This window comes from Mustela erminea, chromosome 15 (assembly GCF_009829155.1).
Source record: "Mustela erminea isolate mMusErm1 chromosome 15, mMusErm1.Pri, whole genome shotgun sequence".
NCBI lineage: Eukaryota > Metazoa > Chordata > Mammalia > Carnivora > Mustelidae > Mustela > Mustela erminea.
This window is the reverse complement of record NC_045628.1, coordinates 15,016,826-15,042,758: the sequence shown is the minus strand read 5'-3', so window position 1 is coordinate 15,042,758 and position 25,933 is coordinate 15,016,826. Positions and strand designations below refer to the sequence as shown.

The 25,933-nt window shown below is 49.5% G+C and overlaps 1 protein-coding gene across 1 annotated transcript in view; it reads right to left on the bottom strand.

Moving 5' to 3' along the window:
- ABCC4 (ATP binding cassette subfamily C member 4) overlaps window positions 1-25,933 on the bottom strand; it is a 248,451-nt gene that overhangs the window by 135,183 nt on the left and 87,335 nt on the right. Inside the window, exons 10-15 of the mRNA XM_032314331.1 lie at window positions 20,790-20,879; window positions 19,442-19,633; window positions 10,101-10,195; window positions 9,791-9,877; window positions 4,187-4,283; window positions 738-947 (exon numbers count right to left, since the gene is read on the bottom strand). Coding sequence (XP_032170222.1) covers window positions 738-947; window positions 4,187-4,283; window positions 9,791-9,877; window positions 10,101-10,195; window positions 19,442-19,633; window positions 20,790-20,879 — 771 coding nt within the window. The remainder of the gene's footprint in view (window positions 1-737; window positions 948-4,186; window positions 4,284-9,790; window positions 9,878-10,100; window positions 10,196-19,441; window positions 19,634-20,789; window positions 20,880-25,933) is intronic.

Below are 25,933 nucleotides of genomic sequence, written 5' to 3'. Positions count from 1 at the left end.
GGTCATTCACTTCGCTGAAAGGGGAACGTTACGACTTCCAGCACAGGCACAAAGTACCCGATTCACGTATAAATGCAGAAGCTTATTCCACAATAATACACAAGATGCTGTGGAGCTAACGTATCACCTCAGACTACTGGCGTCCCTCAGGGATGGAAACGCAAAAGATCACAGGAGCTCAAACTATGAGCCAAATACAGAAAACAGTTCAAACAGCAAGAGGAACGGGCATCAGGATACCGGGGAGAGCGCGTGGTCTTTGGTTCCTAAATTTCAGAGAGTGAGTCCTCCCCAGGACTCGTCTGCATCCTTACCAGGATCATCCAGGCTCCTACAACTGGACTGTGCAGGCTTGGATACTGAGGACCACCTATGCATATTTTTAAGGGAGAAGCAGGGCATTTCCGTGTGGCTGTGCAGAGAACAAAGAATGTCCTGTAGGTTCACAGAAGCCAAGGATGTCCTTGGGTGTGTCTGTAGCCCTCTGTGGTCTCAGAGATGGCTGAGATGTGGTTCTGGAACTTGAAGCCCCCCGACATTCTCCATCCAACACCCAAAGGAGAGCCCTGATCAGGCCTGCTCCCTTCATCACATTTTAATTCTACCAAGTCCATGGAATAAGGCCTTGGAACTGTAGGATCCACTTTGGGACCAAGGAAGGGGTCATGCGCAGAGAATGAAGACACGTGAGGACGCCGAGAGCCCACAGGACCAGGGCCCGCAGCAAGAGAACTCACCGTCTGGACCTCCTGCACGCCGTCTTTCAGCGAGGGTCTGGACGACTGCTGGGACCAAACGGAAGACTCGGAGAAGCTCCGAGTCCTCAGGACGGGAGATCCTGGAGCAGGACTCTGGTCAGCCTCCTCATTCTCCGTCTTTAAAAGGGAGCCGAAATCCACCCCAGATTTCAGAAACTCCGTGTAAGTCCCCTTCTGTACCATCTTGCCCTAAAATAAAAATAAGAGAATTTGATAGGAGTTCACGTGCCTTTGATAACACTCCTCTAACGCTAATCAAAAAAAGTTAATTGGTCTTAAATTACCATTTTCATAAGAGAATTACCCTTAGGCCTGGAATTCTGGCTGACACATGGGGTGCGACTTGACTGGGCACAGAACCGAGCATTCTGTTCTCTGTCAAACCCCGTGGTAGGTGCCCTGGAACCCTGCGTTAGGGATGGAGGTCACGAACAACCACAGGCATTTAAAGAAGTAAAAAGTACAGATATTGGTGGAAATACCAGTACAGTTTTTTTAGACGACATGGAAATGGAGGCAAGTGTCATGTATTTAAAAGAACAAGGTCAAGCCAGGGAGGGAATTCCAGGGAAGAACAAAGCTTGACACTATGTGGTCACCTGTGCATGGCCAGAGTTCCCCATCGACTCTCTGCTGGCCATGGCCACCGTATCACATGCCACACTGAGACCGGACACATGGGAGGTCGTCTTGACAGCTGCCCACAAACTCAGAAAGCTCCCAACTGAGAATTCAATACTCCACCTGCTAAAGTCGTTAACACAGGTGGCCATCCGACTGGGGTGACTCTAATGCCTTGGTTGGGGGGGTTTCTGCCATCACGAGCAAACCAAACCCTAAGCCAGAATCAACACACTCAAATGCATGAAAATTTAAGCTTGGGAAGCGCCAACCACAAGCAGCCAACTAGGCTTTCCGAAATCAAGCAACTCCTTTAAGCTCCAACAAATCAAATAATTCTCCTGAAACCCACGTGATACATGACTACACAGCTCCCTTCCTTACCAAGTCACAGGAAATAATGTGCAGGTGTCTTCTGTGGGTTCTCAACCCCAGGAAAGAATACGCAGCAGTTCTACTCAGGCAGACAAAATCCTGGGCAAAATCTCAGGGTGCCAAACAGACCAAAGGAGGAAAGGCTCAGGGGACAGCAGGCCAGGGGAAGAGAGGCAGCCTGGGACCCCAGCTGGTACCCTGCCCATCCCGTGCCCTGGCGTGGACCACTGAGAAAGAAACCCAACGAAGCTTTGGGAACCAGTCGATCCTAGAGAACTAAAAAATTATTCATGATATAGTGTGTGTCTTGTTCCATTTGGGAGGCAAAATTCATATGCCTCGTTTAATGAAGTTACCACTTCTGACTCAGGAAGTACAGGTGCACAAGGAAACGACTAGGGGTCTAGAGGGAGACGGCAACTCGGTCGGCAGCCCCACACCAGCCATTTCCCGGGGGACGCGAGGACAGCCAGCACTGCTCGGCGGCTAGAGAGGGACCAGATGAACAGTAGGAAGGAATCCAACTCTTCCGGTCGACGAGTACTGAAACCGGCAGAGCGGTCCTCAAAAAACAACAGTGAGGGGACTGGCTGACCAGCTTGTTCTCCTGCCCCCTGGTTCTGTCCTCAATAATCCCGCCCACACTGGGGTTCTACCAGACTCTCTTCTGCCCTCTGTACACGAGACAAAGTGTCTCCAGATCAGGCAGTCAGAGCTTCCTCGTCCCGGAGGGTCGCAGAAGGGCCGACATGGGGAACTGCTTCGAAAGAGGCAGTTTCTGCGCTCTTGCCCTCCTCCATAGAGCAGAGCCTGGTTTGAGGAAGCAAGGCTCTGACCAAGGGCCTAAGGCAGCAGAGCAGAGTTAATAACTGAGGGGCTGAGGCTCTCAGGCAAACACGCCAAGGAGTGAAACATCAAATCACCACCAAGGTCAGAAAATTCTTACTCATTTCCATCGACCACCCCCCCAACCCCATGCTGGCTGTTGGGGGTTGAATGGTGCCCCCTGCCCAAGAAAATACATTTGAGGCCCAAATAGGATACCTACGGATGGGACCTAATTTAGAAACAGATCTTTGTAGATGGGATGATGCTGGGGTCATGCTGGAGTAGGGTGGACCCCAAAGCCAATATGGCGGACGGAGGAGGAGGAGTTCGGATGCAGCAACCACTGCGTGACTACAGAGCTATAGACCATAGGGCCGTGGCTACAAGCCAAGAACAGCAAGGACAGCTGGCGAACACCAGAAGCTGGGAGAGGTAATGAAGGATTCTCCACGGGAGCCTTCAGGGAGAGCAGGACACTGCCGGGGCCTCGGTTCTGGACTGGTAGCCTTCAGAAGGGTGAAGGGGATACCCTTCTGGAGATGAAGCCCCCCACTTTGTGGTGCTTTATGATGGCCGCTCTTGACGCTGACACGCCGCCTGAGCCCACGCATCCTTCTTCTGAACTTTACGGAGACCTCTGCTTCTGCTGTTGGCCCTCCAGCAAACGTCAAGAGGCATCCTTGCAAGCCGTGCCTCAGACCGTATCCCTCCTCTGCTGTGGACTGCCCAGTGGCTTCCAACCCACTACCAGGCCAGCAGCCCACTGCTCTAAGCCTGCCTCCCTCACACTCCCCACAGCCTCTGCCTCAGACATGGCTCCCCGGCCATTCCCCCAGCAGGCCAGGTCAGGTCCTTCCTTAGAGCCCCGCAGCTGGTCCCCCTACCTCAGCTACCTCTCCCCTAGGTGACTACCTGGCCGGCACCTTCGTGTCACTCAGGTCCCCTGAGGCACCACATCCCCAGGGAGGCAGTCATGAGATCAGCCGCCCCTCACCCAACTCCTTCCTTGCATCTCTCTCCATACGGATGGAAGCTCCGTGATGGCAGGGACTGGCCTGACTTATTACTGCACAGGCTCTCCCTGTACTGGGCATGCGCAAAGCCCTGTGCTGGGAGACCAGCAACTGACGAGACCCTGGAGAGCACGTCTCCACCAGGGGGGCCTCAGCATTCCGGCCACGCCCGCCATCGATGGCGGACACTCTCTGAACACACTGCAGGGGACAAAGAGACACAAACATGTCTTAGTAGCTCGAATTTCCAAATAATACAATTTAACTTCGTTGTAGAATAGGAAAACAGAACCTCTCAATAAAATAGCCTCATTATCCCCAACAAATTTGCCAGAATGGCTATAATTTGTAACTCTGAGGTAGCAGTTTTATCTGCTTGAGGGTAACAGGGCTCGGAATGTGATAGTTCCATTTCTACATGTCTCTGGATTCATGCTCAAAAGGCATGAGTATGAGCTCTGGGGAGAACAGGACGCAGAAGTGAGGAAGGAGGGGAGTTTCGCACAAACCCAAGAGGAGACCTGCTGGGAGGTCTCACCTTCAACACACCTGAGTGCTAGCAAGCTCCACCGACTTCTAGAAATTACTTACATCTTTCAATATCAGAATCTGACTTGCAGCTTTTAGGTACTGCAACTGGTGAGTCACTAAGATTGTGATCTTCTCGTGCAAGGTTTGACAAATACACCTATAAATGTAAAAGGTACAGTATGCAGAAACCGTGTTAATGGGGGTGCTCCAAACGGGAAAACACACATTCTGAAAACACAATGACACAAAGACAGCACAGGAGTCAAAGATCTGTGGCATAAGCACCAGCTCAAATACAAATCAAATACAAATAAATGTCAATCAATGAACCCAACCAGGTCCCCACATCTATCAGCAGCAAACTCGAGTCTAGCTCTGCTAAGAGATTCTAAAAAGCAGTCCAGCGAAGGAGCCACCAAGTGCTAAGGGTACTCCCCCACCAACTAAAACTCAACAATTATTTATATATTTCATGATGGAAAACGATTGAGCAATACTGAGATTCCAAACCCGACTAAGCAAAAATACGAGTTATTTCATCCCTGTATAGGAATGGGAGGAGGGATCTATGTCATACAAAAATGTTTCGTTTTTTGGCTCCTAGGTGATTAGGACTTATGATGTATGTATGTATGTATATATATATATACCAGCCAAAAGAAAATCCTAACTCCTCAGTAACCTTCACCAAAGTGCGTTTTCTTCTTCTTCTGAGATTTTTTTCTGCGGGACAGAGAGCGAGAGCAAGAGAGGGAGAATCCCTACGCAGACTCCCTGCCGAGGGCAGAGCCTGCCGCAGGGCTCGAACCCAGAACTGGGCATCCTGTCCTGAGCCGAAAGCAAATGCTTACCAGACTGAGCCACCCAAGTACCTTCAAAGTGCATTTTCTAGACACTTCTTCCCAGATACTATTAGAAGACAAACGCTGGCATGGCCTCACTTAGTGTCTACAATGTCCCCATCCTGGGAGCACATCGCCTTTCACTAGGACGAAAACCTGCCCAATAGGAGTATGAAAGAAGAGAATCCAAACGGCCCAAATCGTGGTGGAAATCATCCCATGGCTCCAAGGACACGCCAGTTCTCTCAGTACTCAGGTGTTTTTCTACAGTAACCCCTCAAACTGCTCATTTTAAATGTAGACCCCTAGGAGATCCACTCCACCACGGTCTGCATCCTCTCCAGCTAAGTGGGTGGCCCAGGTGGGGGCCCCCTGACCACAGGCGGGGCCCCAGGGACACGCTCTGGGCCCCCGAACCCTTGCAGAGAAAATCTCAGCAACGTGGGCTACTCTACCTGCACGTGTAGGTCAGATGGAGAGTTCTAGAAGCACCCAGACTTCATGAAGTTCGAAGCCTGACAAGGTCAGGGAGCTACCAGACCTCTGTGAACCTCAGTTCCTTCATCTCAAAATACGGCTGCTGACAACGCACAGGGCATGTTGTGGGAAGAGCACCATTCCGCTCCGTGAACAGTCTGCTCACCCTCTTCCGTAACCACAAGGGGCCCTTTGCTTTGGACTCAGGACAGCAAAGTCCTATGGGGACACTTCTGAGACTGGGCCTGAGATCAGAAGACCCCAGGCTGTAAACACAAATACTATTACCCCATTCTTTGTGTCCAGAAGCACGGTATCCCTTTTGAGGGGTCCCGGTGTGGCTTTGCATCCTAAGTTTGCTGACCGAGCAAACCCCTCTTCCAGCTTAGCACTAAAGCATTTAATGGAATTGTTTCTCCTTAATTCAAAATTCCATGCCAGCAGTCCCTGATGGGGTATTAACCGAATCTGATGGGTCTCTATGTCCAAGCTGGGCTACTGGGAAAGTTTTACAATATTTTCCTCCTGACACCCACCACAGAGAAAGGAATATAATTACAATGATGCCATTAGGTGATGGCTTTAAATTTTTTCTAAATTATGCTTTTTAATCAACATCCCCAGGAAAATATTCTATTTGCCAAATTTTTAAGAGTAAAAAATCCCAAGTCATGCCATTAAAAAGAGAGAGAGAGTGATTCAGTAAGAAGTTATTGAAGGGCGGTGTTGAGAGGGACCATGTGCTGAGGTAGAGGGGTACCAGTAAGAGTCACTACCCTCCTTCATTCCGTCGACAGAGGTGAGCTGCAGCCACTGATCTAAGCGTGGAGGACACAGCCACAGGACAAGAAAACAGAGCGCCCTGCACGGCGTGGAGGGAGGCACATTCAACAAATACAGAAAACGTACTCTCAGGGAGGGATGTGTGCCATGAAGACAAAGCAAGGTGACGGCTGCGATCTGGAAGGTAAGGGACACAGGGACGGTGAGACTATTGGGGTGGAGCGTCCCTGCAGGGAGGTACAACAGGGGCGGCATCTCTGGGGACAGAAACCACCTGCGCCCAGTGCCTTCGTGCATTCACCGTGGAGTGGGTGGGCGGGGGGGGGGGGGGGTAGGGGACGACTCACCAGGGACCAAGTAAAGGACACTACGGGCTGGGAGAAGACACAAGGGCACATGGTAGATGTGTGCAAACAGGGGATGGGGCAGATGGCAAAGGACCTTGGTCAGCATTTGAGGCCAGCGGAACGGCACCCGCACGTGAAGGCCTGGGACAATGAAGGCGAACAGAGCAGGGACAGCGTGGGGCGATCCCATCAGGACAGACTCAAAGGACCGATTATGCAGGACATGCGGGTGTGGGGGGGCGGGGGGGGGTCCTAAAATACGACAAGCTCCACCGCTAGAACAGCTTAGACCAAAACCCGATCACCTAAGGGCCTCTGAACCCCCCCTCCCCACCGCATGTGACAGGACCCACGTCAATGTTTACAACGTACCGTCATGAAACTCGCAAACCTTAATGACCTTGGATATATATATTCACGACCGAAGTAAACCGTTAATGGCGAGTAGAAGTGTAATTCATTCACTTTTAATACAAAACACTTCACATTACGGAGCTCAACACAACCGCCATCTTTCATAGCATATTGTTTGGTCCAATTTTCTAGCTCGTTGAGAACATTCTCCAGCTGCTGCTGAGTGATTTCCTAAATTGCATTCGTGCTCCCTGCCCTACGTTTCCCCAAAGAACGTGGTTCTGATTAGCAAACAACAATTTTAACAAGCTCGCTTCTATCGAGTGTATATCCAAAGCCATTAAACAGGAAAGGTGCGAGAGGACTTTATATAAACACTTCTCACGTTCCAAGAAGAACTTGGGGGAGTTTCTGTGATAAGCACACTGATCCCCGCAAAGGAGAACGCCTTCTTCTCTCCTCCCAAGTGACACAAACGCAAAGGCCAGTGGAATGTGTTCTCGGAGTGATGGAGAACTGGTGTGGACCCACCCAGGATGGGGTGACACACAATCGTGACCTCAGGGTGAGGCTCCAGGGGAAGGGAGGCTGGGCTGTTCCTCACACCCCTGAGGGTGTGGGGCAGGGAGTCTCTGTCACAGCGCTGGGCCCTGTCACTGAATTCAGTCACAAGCCACAGGACACCTCCCTGAAGGAAAACTCATCAAGTTGGGACCAGGAGGGGAAGGGAAGATCTCTCTCCAGATCAGAGAGCTGGAGGCCACAGCAAGTGTTAGGGCTTGCCTGTCCGCGTTCTGAACGACTCACGACTGCCATATGTTTTTTCTTTAAATTGTGGTAAAATTTGTATAACAGTTACCGTTTCAACCACTTTTAAGTCTGTATTCTCAGTGGTGGCGTTGTGGACACTCGCCCTGCTGTGCAACCGTCACCACCATTCACCTCCAGAACTTGCCGTCATCCCGGATCTAAGCATTTCAAACATTCGCATTCAGCGGGGAGGAACGGGGTAGCATGTTAGGAACCCCACTGAGGAGACACTGAGCCCCAGGCTCCTTACATCTGGAATTCAGAGCTGCCCCACACGGCTAACTCTGCTAAAATCTCTTTACTTGGCTACTGAGGACTTTAAATGAATTGTGTCTCCCCACCCCACAACCCCAAAATTCACATGTTGATGCCTTAACCCACTGTACTTTAGAATTTAGTGACAGGACATCTTTTTTTTTTTTCTTTCTTTTAGTGACAGGACATCTAAAGAGGCAATTAAATTTAAAAAATGAGGCTTTGATGGTGAGCCTTTACCCAATCTGACCTGCATCCTTAGAAGAGATTAGGATATCAGGAGATGGGGCGTCCGGATGGCTCAGCCGGTTAAGCACCTGACTCTCGATTTCAGCTCAGGTCACAGTCTTGGGGGTCATGAGACTGAGCCCCACTTTGGGTTCTGGGCCCAGTGGGGAGTCTGCTTGAGATTTCCTCCCTCTGCCTCTCCCCTAAATCATACGTACACATGGTCTCTCCCAAATAAATAAATCTTTAAAAAAAAAAGGGGGGGGCGGGTCCTAAGGAGAAAGCCACAAGGGGTGCACAGGCACAGAGGGGAGACCATGTGAGGACAGAGTATGAAGGTGGCCATCAGCCAGCCAGGGAGAGAGGTCTCGGGCCAACACCCTCGTCTAGACTTTCAGCCTCCAGTCTTGGGAGAAACTCTCCTTCTCTGGCTTTAGTTGTAAATGGAGATGTTTTGGGCAACATGATTTGCAAGAACATCTACCTCGGTGCACACATCAGGGCTTCAGGAAGTGCATGCAAAGCGCTCACTGGCTTTGACGAGGTGAACGACAGTAAGGTAAGTGCAGTAGACACGGAGGCCATCTGAGCAAGAGCGAGCTCACGATGCTTCCAAGTAGGGCAGCGTAGACTCCACGTAGACGGCCACGTGTTAGCTTACGCTCTGTGCAGAAAAGGTTCAGAGCTGTTCTGTTTCAGTCGGGTGGTGACGAACCAAGAGCCATCGAAACCAAACTCCAGAGACGCAAAGTGAGAGTCAGGAGGGGAGCTCGATTCTAGATATCTGGTTTCAAGTTCAAGTTCACCCTGTGGGGGTCTTATGTAGTGATTCTAGTAAGAACCCGGGAGCCACACTGTGATACGGAATAAGACATTTTTTAAACACTAGGCTTCACCGGGTGTTTCCTGACCTACAGGGTCATTAGCACAAACCAGCGAGGCCACTCCACAGGAGCGCGACACGGCCATTTCTAAGGTGCCACCAGCAAAAATGATGAAGGAAAAGAACCGGGAGCCAAGGGTCATGTTCCCGAGTCCCATTCTTCAATACAAAAAGTGCACATCTGCTTTCTTACCTCATCAACAGTGTCTTGGTTATCGAGGGTAAGCAGCAAGGGGACACCTGCCATCCAATTCTGTCTTTTTTTTTTTTTTTTTTGAAGATCTTATTTATTTGACAAACAGAAATCACAAGTAGACAGAGAGAGGAGGAAGCAGGCTCCCTGCTGAGCAGAGAGCCCAATGCCGGACTCGATCCCAGGACCCTGAGATCATGACCTGAGCTGAAGGCAGAGGCTTAACCCACTGAGCCACCCAGGTGCCCCCACTTCTTCACCCCCTAAGGCCTGCGCTCCACTCCCGCCACACGCAGCGAGCACCATCTGGGCCTTCCTTTTATTCTCTAAAGATGACTCTGAAATGGATCTTCCGCGGAAGGAAGGGAGAAGAAGGAGGGACACCACAGCAGAACAAGCGAGTCTTCAAAGCACCCCGGCTTCCCTAAGCCCTCTTCCCCAAACTCTACGGGACGGCTCGAAAGCAGCAAGGACAAACACAGACCAACTCACAGTTCGAACAAGTGCCGGCCAACTTCTGCGTCCACTGCACTGAGAGGATCGTCCAGGAGGTAGATGTCTGCGTCCTGATACACTGCTCTAGAAAACAGAAGAGGACGTGGGCCAAGAGAACACTCCAGGTTCCCGGGATCCCGTCTCCCAGTCGTGGTGGCCTTCAGCAACCTGGGGCGTGTTCACTCCAAGAGCCCATGAAATAGTGAGGCGCGCCCCATCTCCCCCACCCCCACCCCCCGGAGCAGGTGGTCTCAGGTCGGCCACCCCAGGAGCAGCGCACAGAACACATGCAACAAACTGTGGGTACCTGGCGAGGTTCACCCGGGCCTTCTGCCCCCCGCTCAGCGTGGCTCCCCGATCACCTATCACGGTTAAATCTCCATCCTCCAAAAGCTGCAAATCCTGCACGGAGACAGAAGGGGAAAAAAAAAAGAAAAAAAGATTTACAACGTGTTCTCCAGTCACCCAAGACGTTCGGCTCTGGGCTTTATACATGTATGTGACTGACAGCAAAAGGTCGACTTCAAAGTGACTAAATGGTGACCTTGAACCTTTCCAGAAAAAACTCAGGGCTTTTTGCTTCCGTTTTGCAGCTTTTCCCACCGTGATTGTGTATTTCACCATCTTACCTGATGTTTACTGAACACCGACTACATGTCTGGCATTGTTCGGGGCGCGATGAATTCGGTAGTAAGAACACAAAATCCCTTGAGTTTCCATGGAGGGAGACTGACAACATGAACAATTAGCATGAGTGCAAGTCCTAAGTACTACGAAGAAAAAAAAAGCCTGCTTGGGGGACAGAAGAAGTCCTACATGGGGGTCAGGAAGGGATCGGAGCAGAGGGGCTTCCGCAAACACACGAGGGCGTCTGTGCGGACCCGGAAGCTGTGCCACGTGCAGGAGCCAGCAAGAGCCAAGGGCGCAGGGCAGACAGGTGCCCAGTGGGTGCAAGAACGAGCAGGGAGGCCAACGAGCGGAAGAGGGTGAGTAAAGAATGAGGAGGGGCGCCTGGGTGGCTCAGGTCATGATTCCAGGGTCCTGGGAACGAAGTCCGCGTTGGGCTCCCTGCTCAGCGGAGAGCCCGCTCCCCCCACCACCGCCTGCCTCTCTGCCTACTTGTGCTATCTTTCTGTCAGATCAATCAATCAATCAATCAATCTTTAAAAAAAAAAAAAAGAATGGGGAGAGCCGGGCCCCTGGGTGGCTCAGAGGGTTGAACATCTGCCTTCAACTTGGGTCATGATCCAGGGGTCCTGGGATCGAGTCCCGCATCAGGCTCCCTGCTCCCCAGGAAGCCCGCTTCTCCCTCTCCCACTCCCCCTGCTTGTGTTCCCTCTCTCGCTGTCTCTCTCTATCAAATAAATAAATGAAATCTTTTTTAAAAAGTGGGGAGAGCAAGCGCAGAGATAAGAAGGCGGGGCCACGAGTTTCCTGCCCAGTGAAACAGAGTGGGGCCACGGGGAGGACCACCTGACCTGGTCTCAGTTTTTCAGGAATCCCTCTTGCTTCGTCATGAACACAGATGGGAGGGGACACAGGGTGAAGCCGGACACACATGAGGACGGGCCTGTATTACTGGAGGTTGAGACGAGACAGTGGCTAGAACCAGAGCAGGCGCAGTAGACGTGGAGAACAGTGGGCACGTTTCCGAGAAAATTCAGAGCAGAGCTGGTGAGACCTGCTGATGAGCGGGTGCGGGTTGCGGCGGTGGCACGGGAATGACGCCCTGTCCTCCGCGGGAGAAAGGGGATGAACACAGCGCCACCGTTTACGGAGCTGGAGGGAGCCGTGGAGGCCAGCCGAGATGCCCACTGGGGACGTCAGGCTGCAGCCAGACGTGCGCACCTGGACGTCGGTGCTGGGGCTGCTGGTGACAGCCGACAGCCACCCATGGCCTGGGAAGCCCTGGGACTCAGTTTCTCAAAGAATAAATTTATCTCAACCAGCCAGTGTGCTGATCTCCGCCTCAGCCTCTCGCCCTCGCAGAAAGGTGAACACCTGACCCTTGTCTTCACACTGAAGGCGCGGTGACAGAGCGACAGATGAGAATCGTTCAAGAAACAAGAGCAGAAAGAACAGTTTGGCAGGAAGAACGGAAGGGAAGTCAGAACGTGTTCGAGGGACACTGATCCTGTCAGTAAACTAAGGAGACGCTCGTTCCGTGCAAGGCAGGTGAAACTCAAAGCCACAGAGAATGAGCTTGGACGTGAAGACGTGGCAATCTATCGGGTTCTACCCGAAGCTCTCAGGATCCTGGTGGAGACAAGCAGAGTTCGGGGGAGGGTGCTGGTTACCAACCACACCTCTCAAGTGTGGCCCGAGAACACACAGCGACACCTTTCTACACGGGAGACCCACCGCTTGGCCTCCACTTTGGCCAATCTGAGGAGAAAGCACGTTGGAATGTCCATGACAAGCAACTCCTCTGACCTCCTTAAGGCCTCTTTTTCCTCTTTGACAAAATGTGGAGACAAGAATGGCCATGCTCCAGGCTGCCGTGACAATAGACACGGGGACAAACACCTTCTCTACGTAGGAAAAGGACACATATGCACTGTAACCTGTTAGTGACAGATACATGTTTTCTGATCAAACCAACCATGGGACCTCGTTCAGTGTGAATCACAACACGCAGAGCACACCCCCTACAAGGAGATGGGAAAGAGAGTGCGGAACCCCCATCCTCACCCGCCCTGAGAGCCCACAAAGGTACACAGAACTCCCCGTGCGCTCGGAGGCTCCCTGGATGCCAATAAATGAAAGATAGCAATTGCTCAATCGTGAAAATTCATGACTTCATGTTACTTCTTTGCTGAGCTCAGACATCAACACCATCTATCTCTTGCTCTTGGTTTCCGTGCAGAACGACGGGCCATCCGGAAGTAGGCCCCCCGCCTTCCACCACCCACCCACCCCCACACAGTTTACTTGGCCTCGATTCACTGCTGACAGTCCAGGGAAAGCATTCTTCATTTTTAAGCCTTGATTTTCTGTGGCTTTGTTGTCCTTCCAAAAATAGCACCAGGTTGCACCAAAGCAATCTCGGCCGTTCTCTGCAGGAGGCCCTTCAAATGTACCTGGCGTGTAGCACAGTCAGGGAATAAGGAATGAACTCTCTGAGCCCAGGAGTAGGACTTGGGAGTGTGATGCTGACTTTGCAATGTATTTAGGGACAAGCCTCAGAGAGAAAAAATATTTCGAAAAGCATAAGGTAAGAATCAGAGCCAGGCTGATTTCCTAACCACAGCTGTCTGGTTTGGCGAAAGGGAAGAGCCTGAGTTGGGCATCTATTTCCAGTCTCCCCAGTGAGCAGAAGGTGTTCCCACCTTAGTTACATCTCAGTGACATTTACCCAAGTATGCTGTCTCTAATGGTTCTCACTAACAGCAGACTAGAGAAAAAGCCAAGAAATGGCTTTGCTGTTTTGATGTCACCAAGCCAGAAACCTACCGAGGTCTGGTGATGGTGGAGACTTCAGCAGAAATACGACTGAACAAATGCTGATGGTTTATGATTGTCCGTTACGAGGCCTGGGGGCCAAGGAGGGCTGGATCCCAGAGTCAAACGGCAGGAATTCTAGGCCCAGATCATAACTTTTTGTCCATGACTGGCCCTCTTATCATGGCCTGTCAGAACCTGCCCTGTCCTTCCAGAGCCAGCTCAAATACTCTCTTCCATGCAACCATCCCTGAATTTCCCAAATCAGAAGTCATCCCTCTTTCACTGGATTCCCATGGTATTTCTCATGAAGGGCCCACCTTATCTCTGCCTCATCACCTGTACACGTGTGCCCAGCTTCTCTCCCCAGCTCCTTGATGGTAAGACTTAGGCACGAAGCCTGGTACACCTGGACACCCAGTAACGATGAGTCCCAACTCTTCACAAGCTGCAAAGTATTGGCCCATTTCACAGGTGAGGAAACTGAGCCCAGGTTACATCATGGTCTAAGGGCCGTCAGCTGTTAACATGGGATGGGGAATCTGAACCAAGCTCCTCTGAATGTGTAGCAGCATTTGATTCTTCCTTCCTTATCATGCTGCCCCAAGGGGTCGCTGAAAAGTACATTTAAAAGTGTATTTAAAATTTAAAATGAATTTAAAGTATCAAAATTAGTGAAGACTTGATGACCTCTACTTCTGCACACACAGAGTATCCATAAACTTATTCTCCGTATTTCGTTGAGCCTCCTACGCCCCTTTTGTACTCACTGATTTTCTAGTTTAGGTCATAGGTGAGTAACAGTTTTCCCAATTGAGAGAGAAAAAAATGAAGATAAAACCATAATTATTCTACAACCGTCAAGGTTATCGGAAAAGAAAATGTCCAAGTTGGCAGAAATGGAACAAATATGAAAAGAAACTATAAGCTTGTGAGCACTCGAGAGAGGCTTATAAACTCAAATGATCTATGTGGGAAAATATTAAACCTGAATTTATCAATGCTATACCTTCAAATATGTATTGCCTAAAAATGCTAAAATGTCTTCAAGTGGCAAAAGAGAATATGCAAATGTTACAAGATCCATCGCTTATGTCAGAACAGTATTTTTACTGGGGACTTAGGTAATGAACTACGTTAGAGCACCCACACAAGATCAACTCAAATAAGGGAAGGTCTAGACTCAAACGCCTTTTTTCTAACGTGTCACATTTTATGGATGTGATTCTACCCCAAATTGGCTACTCTTAGAGTTAAGAGCTAGTATCTCTCCCACGTGAGTCTAACATGTACAAAATGCTTGTGATGCCCCTAGAAATCGGGTGCTGTAGGATCCTTATTGCCTTTCATCCTAAGAAACACCTCATTGGGATGATCATCTCCATTTCCAGCGGAAGAAACTGAAGCTTTGTAAGGTTCAACGAACCCAAATCGCACAGCTGGTAAGCAGAGAGACTGGGGTGCAGCCCACAGCTGTCTGCCTCCGGGGCCTTGGCATTCAACCAGCGGGTCTCTAAATTATGCTCTATAACTCACTACACCATCACTTTGAGTAGGTCATCAGCCCAACTCGATGTTGCTGAATGTGATTGCTTCCTATCTTCCCATTTTATCTCAGAAACGTTTTCTGCTCAGTGACTGACATTCTGGTGTCCTACACCTACTTATTAGTAATACATGCAACCTGGAAATGTTGCCTTTCTTTGTTTTATTTTCCTTCCAGGATTTGGGGGAGGCTGTAAGGAGAAATCCTTATGTTGCTTAGAATTTAGAGAAAAGGGCTATAATATAATAGCCACTATTTATCAAAACCCTGGCATGTCTGCATTTTACAGGTACTGCCCACCGTCTTGACGATAGTCCCATACCTCCCCCACTGAATCAGAAAGGAAACAGACACCCCAAGTTAATGCCCAAGATATCCAAAGGCCAGAGCTTTTCCACTGTGTATGCAATCTCTGTATCTACAACATCATTCCAGAAAGCCTGTATCCTCTGTGGTCATCTCGTGTACATGCACTGACACTAAAATTCCAAGAGGAGATGACCAAAGGATCTCCTAACTCAGCAGGTGGTGTTCTGGATTCTGAAAGCCTTTACCAACCCTAAACAGAGTCACAGAGGGCATTTCAGGACGGTGGCAAAACCTCTTGGAAATCTTCTGACCCAATGTCCGCATTTGCAGTAGGCAGCAAAGACGCAGGCAGGTTAACGGGACGTGTCCACAGTGACAACGGCGGGGACAGGACTCCACTCTCAACGACTTCAGTGCCCTGGCCTCCATTTCTGCCGAGGAGGGAAGGAGAACAAGAGGCCCAGACTCCGCGTTCCCACGCCCTGCAGCAGCTGAACACAAACCTGCCCTGTACAACCCCCTTCCCACCAGTGTGTGTGCCCATCCACGGCGCCCCAGAACACAGCCCACACACGGGTCCAGTTGTCCTGCGTGGTTTTGGCAAAAGCATCAGTCCCTGCAGAAAACCCTGAACGGCAGCCACCCATCCCAACATCTGCTTTTCTGCAGAGATGTTCAAATCCGGGAGAACAGAAAGGGCTGAGCGATCACCAGAAATGCAAGGTCATGCAGAGAAACAGCCCAGCCCTGGCCTAAGTGCTCTGAGCATTGAGAGCTGAACTTGATGAAAGTCAACAGAAAACGCCTGAGCGCTGTTTATTGCATACGCTGCATTCCACCTCCAATTACCCAATTTTTTTTAACATTAAAAAAAAAAAAATCACAAGGACCCCTGGGTGGCTCCGTTAGTCGCATATCTGCCTTTGGCTCAGGTTAGGATCCCAGGGTCCTGGAATTGAGCCCCGTGCTGGGCTCTCTGCTCAGTGGGGAGCCTGCTTCGCCCTCTGCCTCTGCTATTCGTGCTGTCTCTCTTTCCCTCTCGCCCTTGAATCAATAAAATCTTAAAAAAAAAAAAAATCACATACATATAATCTATTCATTATTTTAAAAGTGACATCTATTCAGGCTACAAATAAATTTAATTCCCCTTTTTTCAGGAATACCCCCCTAGCCTCTTAGGCAATCGAATATAATCTATCTTGTCATGTTAGAGGTCAATGTCAAACATATCATTTGCAACTGGCTCAGCGTGGGGAGGCAAAGGTTTAGCTTTCTGTTGTATGTGAAAATGCCCTTCATGATTTGGGGACACGTGTATCTGTCTGAATGTGACTGGCCAGATAGACTGTCAGTACTTACCATTTACTCTTAGAAATTCTTCCTCCTGGGATGCCTGGGTGGCTCAGTGGTTAAGCAACTGCCTTCGGCTCAGGTCATGCTTCTCCCTCTGGCCCTCCCCCTCTCATACTCTCTCTCCTATAAATAAACTTTAAAAAAAAAAATCCTTCCTCCTGGACACACACAACCACCCGCACTCAAAGGGCCATGACAAGAACCAGGGTTCCCAGATGGCTTACAAACGGGAAAGGCAGAGATGTAAGCCTGAGAAGGAAAACCTCAGCTACTGGTACCCAATTAGGGTTGGACCCTTCCCAAGTGGACGACACACAGGTACGGGAACCACACGCTGGCCTCTTTGGCCACTCACTCCCGGCAGCCCCTGCGTCGACACGACCCCTGCTCGTGGTACAACACGTGAACTCCACAATGAGTTGATCATGTGGTCTGCCTCAGGACTTCTTCCCCTTTTTAGAACAATTGTTGCTACTCCGTGTGAATGTCTGTTCAATGCTCAAACTGAAGGTCCTCAAAACAAGCTCTGGATTTTTTTTTTTTTTTTAGATTTTATTTATTTATTTGAGAGAGAGACAGAAGGACCGAGAGAGAGAGAGAGAGAGAGAGAGAGTGCGTGCACACGAGCACGAGTGGGGAAGACAGGCAGAAGCAGGCTCCCCACTGAGGAGGGAGCCCGACATGGGGCTCGATCCCAGAACCCTGAGATCATGACCTGAGCTGAAGGCAGACGCTTAATGGACTGTGTTACCCAGTTCTGGACTGTAACTGCCGAATCCCTCCCGTGTTTCTGCACACGCCACACTGTCCTGGAGCAGGACTCCTGATGGCCTGCCATGGCCCACCTGCCTCGGTCTCCGGCCTCGAGCTTCTCACCAGTGCCACGCTGGTCTCCGCCTCCATTCCCCAATGCTAAAAGCTCTTCCTTACACACTTGCTCAGCTGGGAGGCATCGTGGCCCCGTGGAAAAGCACAGAATCTAGGGGCAGGCCAAAACCGAACCTGAGCTGCAAAGGTTTAGGTGACTTGTTTCATCTCTCCAAGCCTCAGTTTCAGCAACGACAATATGAGGACGGTGCCATCAAAGGTCCCGGTAAAAGACCAAAAACTCATACACTCATACCTGTGTGTGCATGTGTGTGTGCACATGTGTGCATGTGTATGCGCGTGCGGGGGGGGGGGCAGGCAGAAAAATGATCGGCACACGGACCCGGAAAACATGGGGTTTATTACCACTGTTTTACATCTGTTCTCTCTCTTCCTTCGCGGCATTTGCCATTTTGACAAAAACCCAGCCCATCGCTGCTAACTTGATGTTGTTCCTGAAGACACACCATCTCTCATTAACAATGACCCAGGGGAAGGAAACAGAAGCCCATTAAGCAATTATGTTTTGTCCACATCATAAAATGCTACTCATCTGATAAAATCTAGGTTGTTCAAGGCACTGTTCAAGCAAAATTACTATTTCCTCACAAGGCTGGCTTGGAGCCTTCAATGCCCTCCCTTGAAAAGTCTGTCCCAGCGTTTTCCACCGAGCATAAAAGAACAGTCGGATGTCCAGACCGCATTGAACAGACCCCGGGGTGAGCCCTTTAACGCTATTATCCACTGAATTTTATGACCCAAAGGGAGTCACACAGTATTTATCATTATGTGGGTTTTTTTCCTTTTTTTTTTTTGTTAAATTATATTCTCCGATCAGAGAAGTTCGTTTTCCGCATTCATTCATCCATTTGACCGAAATCCCAAACACAATTAAACAATTCATCTTGTCATTTTCTGCAGAACAATGTCGTTTCTGCAAACTCTCTCTCCCCTTGTGAAAGGATGTAGTACTCCAAAGAAATGTAAAGCATTTCCTTTTCTTTAAATAATAAATCACACGTGAAAAATCAAGCAGAGAGGAGACCTACGGACCGAAAGGGACCCGGGAGATGGATGAACCAAGTGCGAAGCACAGACCTTACGTGGAGTCCGATTCAGACCAACAGCTGACAAGATCCCCTCGCGAGGTAATTGGCGAAATGGAAACTTGACCAGAAGGCGGACAGTATTACGGAACTGGGGCCATTTTTCAAGGACGATAACATGGTTTCTTTTCAAAGGCGTTCTTACCATTTAGAGAACAAAGAACTATGTGCAGATGAACTAGATGAGGTCTAGGTTCTGCATCAGAATTTGGGGTGTGGGTGGGGCTGGCCAGAGAGCAGGGGCGCCAGGGCGGACAGACACCCCTCACCCCCAGCAGAGCATGGCTGAAGCTGGGGGATGGGTACACAACGGGTCGTTACACGACTCTGCCTTTGCAAATTTTTTTTAACTGTCCCTTTAAAAAGTTGAAAGTGAGTAAAACTCGGGCACCTGCGTGGCTCCATCGGTTGAGAGGCCGGCTCTTGATTTCGGCTCAGGACGTGATCTCAGGGTCACAGGATCAAGCCTCACGTCGGGCTCTGCGCTCAGCGTGGGGTCTGCTTGAGATTCTCTTCCTCTACCCCTCCCCTCACTCACACTCTCTAAATAAATAAAGACTTTTTTTTTTTTTTTTTTTTTTTGAAAAGGGAATAAAGGGGCATCTGGGTGGCTCATTGAGTTGAGCCTCTGCCTTCTGCTAGGGTCATGATCCCAGGGTCCTGGGATCGAGTCCCGCATCAGGCTCTCTGCTCAGCAGGGAGCCTGCTTCCCGCTCTCTCTCTGCCTGCCTCTCTGCCTACTTGTGATCTCTGTCAAATAAATAAATAAAATCTTAAAAAAAAAAAAGAGGGAATAAAACTTCACACAACCAAAAAAAGCACCCTGTGAATGTCGTCATCACATCAGGATTAAAACAGGAGTATACACGTGCAGAGGAATACAGGGCATTTGCCCACAAGACCAGCTTGAAGCGTTAAATGACGTCCAGAGATCTTCCAAACATAAAAAAGGAACTAAGCCCTGTCGTTTAAACCAACACTATTACCATTTGACACTCCAGTGACAGGTAACCACAAAGTCCTTACCTTTCTCAAAGCGCAGGCCTTTATCACTTTCTCGTATCGTTCCTTCTCATATTTCTTCCCAAATAAAATGTTACTCCTCACAGTTCCCGAAAACACCCAGGGCTGCTGAGAAACGTAAGCGATCCTTCCATGCACGCTGACCAGCCCCCGGCTCCGGGGCAGCTCGCCGAGGACGGTGCTCAACAGCGACGACTGAAACAGACGGCAAACGAGTCCCTGTCGGCAGCAGCACCCGGCACAGAGCTGGCTACCGCCATCCCCAGCCTGGCCCGGCCCCGGGCCTTTGAGACCCCTCAGAGCTCCTTCCCTTTCAATACAATACGGGACAGCCCTGGAAGGTGCAATCAAAAATTTCAAAGCCCACAAAAGTGAGTATCAGCCTGCTCTGCCCAGGGACCATCTCCCCCAGATGAAAGGGGCTACTCGAGGACTGAGAACGTTGGCCACTCTAAGAGAAGGCTGGCGTGTCTGCACTGCGTAAGTCCGATCCAGTCTTTGTAAGCACGGAGGGGCCCTGCACCCAGGCCTCCTTTACTTGAAAAGACACTTGTTCCTGGAAGGCTCTGTGTAAACCCTCTATCCCACGCAGCAGAAACTCTGAAGTGAGTCAGGCTGGCAGACAGAAAATCCATCTGAAATAATTATCCCGTCATTCATATATTCTACACTTAACTTCCCCTATTTTTGTTTCTGATGCATGAGGCTAAGTGCGGCATGCACACTTCCTTTAAGTCTTTCACAACACGTAGACATGGTATGTCTGTGCCTACTACTATCAGAATGATCCGAATGCTGAACTGAAAAACTCCTTTGGCGCATCTGTCTTGCCCCAGGATCTGATTGCTTCTAGAGGGCAAATGAGTCTGAGCCATCTTACATGTGTATATTTTGCTCCCAGCACAACACCATGCACATGGCAATACAATTACCACCTGTGCAGTGATGTGACGAGGGGGAGTCATCTAAGGAAATGTTTAAAGCTTTCCAGAAGGGCCTTTACAACTCTAGGTTTCCTACAGGCCCTGCTCTGACAAAAGTAAGTCCCATTTTCTTGGCTGTTCTATCTCAAATAGCAGTCACATCAAGAATCTGCTTCACTGAGATATCCAACTTCCAGACAAGCATTTCCAAACTGTGTGACTTGATGCACCAGGAAAAACACAACACACACTGAGCAGCTTGATTTGGCTGTGTAACCTTCTTGCAAAGCTGAGGCTCCATGGAACCCCTTTTGAGAAACACATTCTAGATAGACCCAATTCAAAACTGTGTGATACAAAGCCCAACCTCAAGAATTTAATATGGGATGTGGTGTGGCAGTGAGCTGTCACAAGGCATTATGACTTACCTTTCCTGCTCCCACAGGTCCGATCACTGCTAACAATTCCCCCGGCCTCACAGTAAAGGAAAGGTCTTGTAGGGTTGGCGTTTCTGATGTCTACAGAATGAAGTTTAAAAAAAGACGCTCATTTCAATAAAGTAACACAAATCACCTCAAGAAGAAAATAAAATCATAGCCACTCATACGTGAACATAACCCACATCTCTATCTTTCCTGTCTGAAGATTCTGTGTCCTGGGAGTCCTTTTCACTCAACTCTTTCTCTGGGGTTTAGCTGCCTTTTGAAGACCTGTTCTCTTATCAGATTTGGGTATGAACCCCGTTCTCAACACCCACAGAATTTAAATGGTACGTATTTCCTTGACATGGAAATTTCTTGGTACATGGTAACATGAAAAGAAAATAATTAATAGAACATTCAGTAGAGGAGGGGGTTTGGGGTCACAATTTTAATATTTTATTTAAATTCAATTTTTTTTTAAAGATTTTTTATTTTATTTATTTGTCATAGAGAGAGAAGCAAGAGCAAGCACAGGCAGACAGAGTGGCAGGCAGAGGCAGAGGGAGAAGCAGGCTCCCTGCCAAGCAAGGAGCCCGATGTGGGACTCGATCCCAGGACGCCGGGACCATGACCTGAGCCGAAGGCAGCCGCTTAACCACCTGAGCCATACAGTATATTATTAGTGTCAGAGGACGAGATCAGTGCTTCACCAGCTGTATGTCACACCCAGTGCTCGTCTCCTCGCGTGCCCTCCTTAATGTCCATCACCCAGTTGCCCCACCCCCCACCACCTCCCCTCCAGCAGCCCTCAGTTTCCTGTAGTTAGGAGAGTCTTGTGCTTTGCTTCCCTGTTTGTATCTTTTATCTTTTTTTCTTTCCTTCCCCTATGTTCATCTGTTTTGTTACTTAAATTCCACATGAGTGAAATCACATAATTGTCTTTCTCTGACTTATTTTGCTTAGCATAATACCCTCTCTAGTTCCATCTACGTTGTTGCAAATGGCGAGGTTTCAGTCTTTTTGATGGCTAATAATATCCCATTGTGTGCGTGTGTTGTGTGTGTATAAGTATGTGTGTGTATATAGCTCACATCTTCTTTATCCGTTCCTCTGTCGATGGACATCTGGGCTCTTTCCATAGTTTGGCTACTGTGGACGTTGCTGCTATGAACATTGGGGTGCACGTGTCCCTTCGATGCACTGTGTTTGTATCCTTTAGATAAACACCTACTAGTGCAATTGCTGAGTCATAAGACAGCTCTATTTTTAACTTCTTGAGGAACCCACACTGCCTTCCAAAGTGGCTACACCAGCTTGCATTCCCCATGGCAGTGGGAGAAGTTTCCCCTTTCCCCCCATCCTCACCAACATCTGTTGTTTCCTGAATTGTTAATTTGAGCCATTCTGACCAGCGTGAGGTAGTATCTCATGGTGGTTTTGATGCATATTTAGTATAGGCGGTTTTTAAAATTTTACATTATGACCCTTGGTTTTAATCTTCTATTCCATTAGCCCCCACAAGGTGGCAGCATAAGTACATGGCATGTAGGGGGCCCCTGCCTGGTAAGTAATTTGAAAGCTCCAATAACCTCCTTTGATAAGAAAGGAATCTCAGTAATGCTCACAGAAGCCAAGAAGGTACTTTACATTATAAGGTCACTCTGGTTAAAAAGACTCCTGTCAACGATGGCCAAGGTTGTAATCACAGCTCAAATTTAACACCAACAAAAACGCCTAAATGAGAATGGAATTGTGGGCCACAGTGATAAAGTCCGAGTTTTCTAAAGGTAGCATGTCTTTATTACCTGTCCTAAACAGGGACAGCAAAGCACTTCTGCTGTTAAGGACACGAGGAGGTGTGTACGACAGCACAGAACCCAGCACAGAACCCAACACAAGGAAAAAGGATAAAGCAAAGATCATGCTAATCAGAAGTTGTATTCCTGAACATTCTAAGATAAAGGGGTGCCTGCATGGCTTAGTCAGTGAAGTGTCAGCTTTCAGCTCACGTCATGATGTCAGGGTCCTGGGATCAAGCCCCACATCAGCCTCCCTCCTCAGCGGGGCATTTGCTTCTCCCTCTCTCTCAAATAAATAAAAATCTTTTTTAAAAAAAATCTAAGTTAAAGAGACATTGGGTTAAGAAAATTCTAAGTGCCCATGTTAAAAAAAAAAAAAGAAAAGAAAAGTTCAGTTTTACAGTTCTGCAGTCAATCTGTTAAGGGGTCAAATTAGATTCGCTTCCACAGAGAACTTCCAAATATCAGAAAATCACTTGCTGAGTGAAGGGTGTATTGAATAAGGGAGTTTAGCAGAGCATGGTAAAAACTGAAATGAGGAGGTTTCCTTTTCAAGCAATACTTGGGATGATCTATCTTTGAAGCAAAAGGTCAAGGGTACGAAGAAGGACAGCTCAAATTGAGACTACAGACCTCAGTAGTAGTCGCCAACTACGAGAATGTTTGTCCAAACCCAGAAGAAGATCAACAGGCACTGCTTAAGGTGAAATTTAAAAAGGAGCTACTATTTGGGGATAGTCCTGACTGTGGGCTTTGCTCGCCCTGTTATGATCCCCACCTGCCTCCCCATGAGATCCTTCTGTGGGTCCTGACTAGGCACAGCCCCATGGCTGGGGATCTAGTGCACGGATCAGGATCCCAAGCCCTTTCGGAAGGCCGCTAGTAAAGGGCTAGTGCTCTGCAGACACAGGTGAGGAAACGGCCTCCCTTATCACAGGAAACTGACCGAGAGCTGATCCAAGGCAGCGCCACCACCACCCCCCCCCCCCGGCATTCTAGAAAAGGATTCTTCAAAAACAAAGGGCAGAAGCTGCTCTTCAGAACAATCCCGACAAGTACAACCACCCAGGATGGGGGTAGGAAGAATCCAAACCACGGAGAAGCGAAAGCAGTGGAGACTGGGCAGCGGAGCTAACCTTCCCACAAACACGCGCAGACCGGGATGTTCCGGGCCTGACCTTCAGGACCCCTCCCCCCTTCCTGGGTGGCTACAAGCAGTTACGAAAATGCCCGAGAGACTAAAAGCACAGCAGGAGAAGTGAAAGGTCTGGATCATTTTCAAAATGAAAAAAACTTCTCCAGAAAGAACTGAGCGGATTACAAAATGGGTACGGACTGAAACAGTGATAATTACACTCCATCGCCAAAGGAAAACCAGCCTCAGAGTTTATAAGAATTCTAAAACTATTAAGAAGCTGGATGTCCGTATGTAGAAACGTTTGTTTTAAGCTTCTCCACTCCTTTCCTCGTGTCTCATAACTAACTCGTTCCAATTTTGCTACATTTGACTCCAGTTACGACTACAAACCAGCCGTCACATGCCCACACCGGCTTCCTGCTCACACAGGCTTCCTGCTCCCCGCACCCCAGAATTTCTGGCGGGGCTGGACAAGATTCACTTCCCTGGTGGGGACTTCAAGATCAGGCGCTGCTCAAGCGTGACCAGCAGGGGGCAGCATCTGCCAGTTGAGGGCCGCTCTGGCATCACTATGCGATGCCCCCTCACGGTGCCAGTCACCTGCTGGGCCCTGGGGAGGCAGCCCTGAGCCACACAGATGAATCACCCCTACCCCGTGGCAGCGTGGAGGCTCCCACCGGACCATGCACTTCAAAGCTGACAGACTGAAACCAAGCGCATTCGTTTCATGAATGAACGCCCGTGGGTGAGACCTTTGCCCAGTTACCCGCCCGGCTGTCTGGCACAGCTGCTCAGAACGTCCACGCCCTTCTGCTGCCCAGCCCAGCAAGAGCCGCGTTTGGCCTCAGCTTCCCTCCCAAACCCCCAAAGTCTGTGCCCTCCCCTAGCCAAGACTCCCGCCTCTGTGACCTAATCATACAGGCCCTCATCACTCCCAGCGTGAGGCACGATCCTTACACGGATGCAGCCAAGACACCAGAATGCGGTGTCCACTGCTACAAGACAAGCCACAGGAAAAAAAGTCAAGAACACGTTCGTAAGTACTAGAGAAGCGAACAGAACTGCTCACTTAACAGGGCTGCAGGGTTTGGCACGGAAGCAGTTTGGTGATGAGTCACCTCCCACGGGAGGTGGCCACGACTTCAGTGCTTTCTAACTCAGGGGCATTCGCAGACAGAAACTTCAGCGGTGCTTTCTAGAAGCGCTCACGGTGTATCACGAGGAGAACTCTCCGGCAGGAGGGAATCTGCCGCACCAATGAAAAAACAGTCCGGTGAGGTAATACCTGGTGTGAACGTCCACGTGCGACCTCTGCATTTGGAGACACAGGAGGCTGGCACCCACAGTCCCCCACCTGCCGCGTCCCCTCTGCGGGGCCCACAGAGCAGGCCCTCCCACCAAGGTCCCCACTCCTGCTGGCTGCCAGGCTGCTGAGCTCTGCTTCAGATGGGTGACCCTCTGGCAGAGGCCGCCTCCTCCCGGCATCCCTCCCACCCTCGCTCATCTCTGGGCTGCCTCACACACCACCCTTTGCCCTCGTTGCTCCTTTGTTCTTTCTCTGCTTAGGTGATGAACTCCCTTTCTCATGGCGTGAGCTCTGTTTTCCTGACTAACCCAGACTCTGACGGGAGAATGCACATAGAAGACCACAGAAGCAGGCCAGGAAAAGTGGTTCAGCGGTGGACAAGGGAGGCCGCACGCGGCCTGCAAGGCTGAGAGAGCGAGCACAGTCTCTCCTGTTTTTCTCATTTGCCTAAATGCCATAAAAAAGCCAAGTGTCAGAAAACCCTCATGACCTCACTTATTCTATCTGTCAGCTTGCCACGGAGCGAAACCCTTAAGCTGGAAATCATCGGCATTGACTAGTCCCACTGGTTGCCTCCTCCCTGACCTTGGCTGCCACCAAAGCAGCTGGAAAACTTCCAGAAGCTGAGCACAGGGGAGCTATCACCTTACCCCACAGCAATGACGTCAATATAAAAAACATACATTGATTCCCCCAAAGTCTCTCCTCCATAAGAGTATGTATCTTAGTTAATCTACGTGTACTGTATCATTCTTCTGGTTCAATCCTGTAAACTCTAACATCACCAACTTACGTACTCATTCCGAAAAAATGTGGTAATACGTGGAAAGTTCTCTTAAAGATAGGGAACAACACATCAAATGCCTTTAACTGATTTTATACTTTATCAGTTGCAAACCTTACTCCT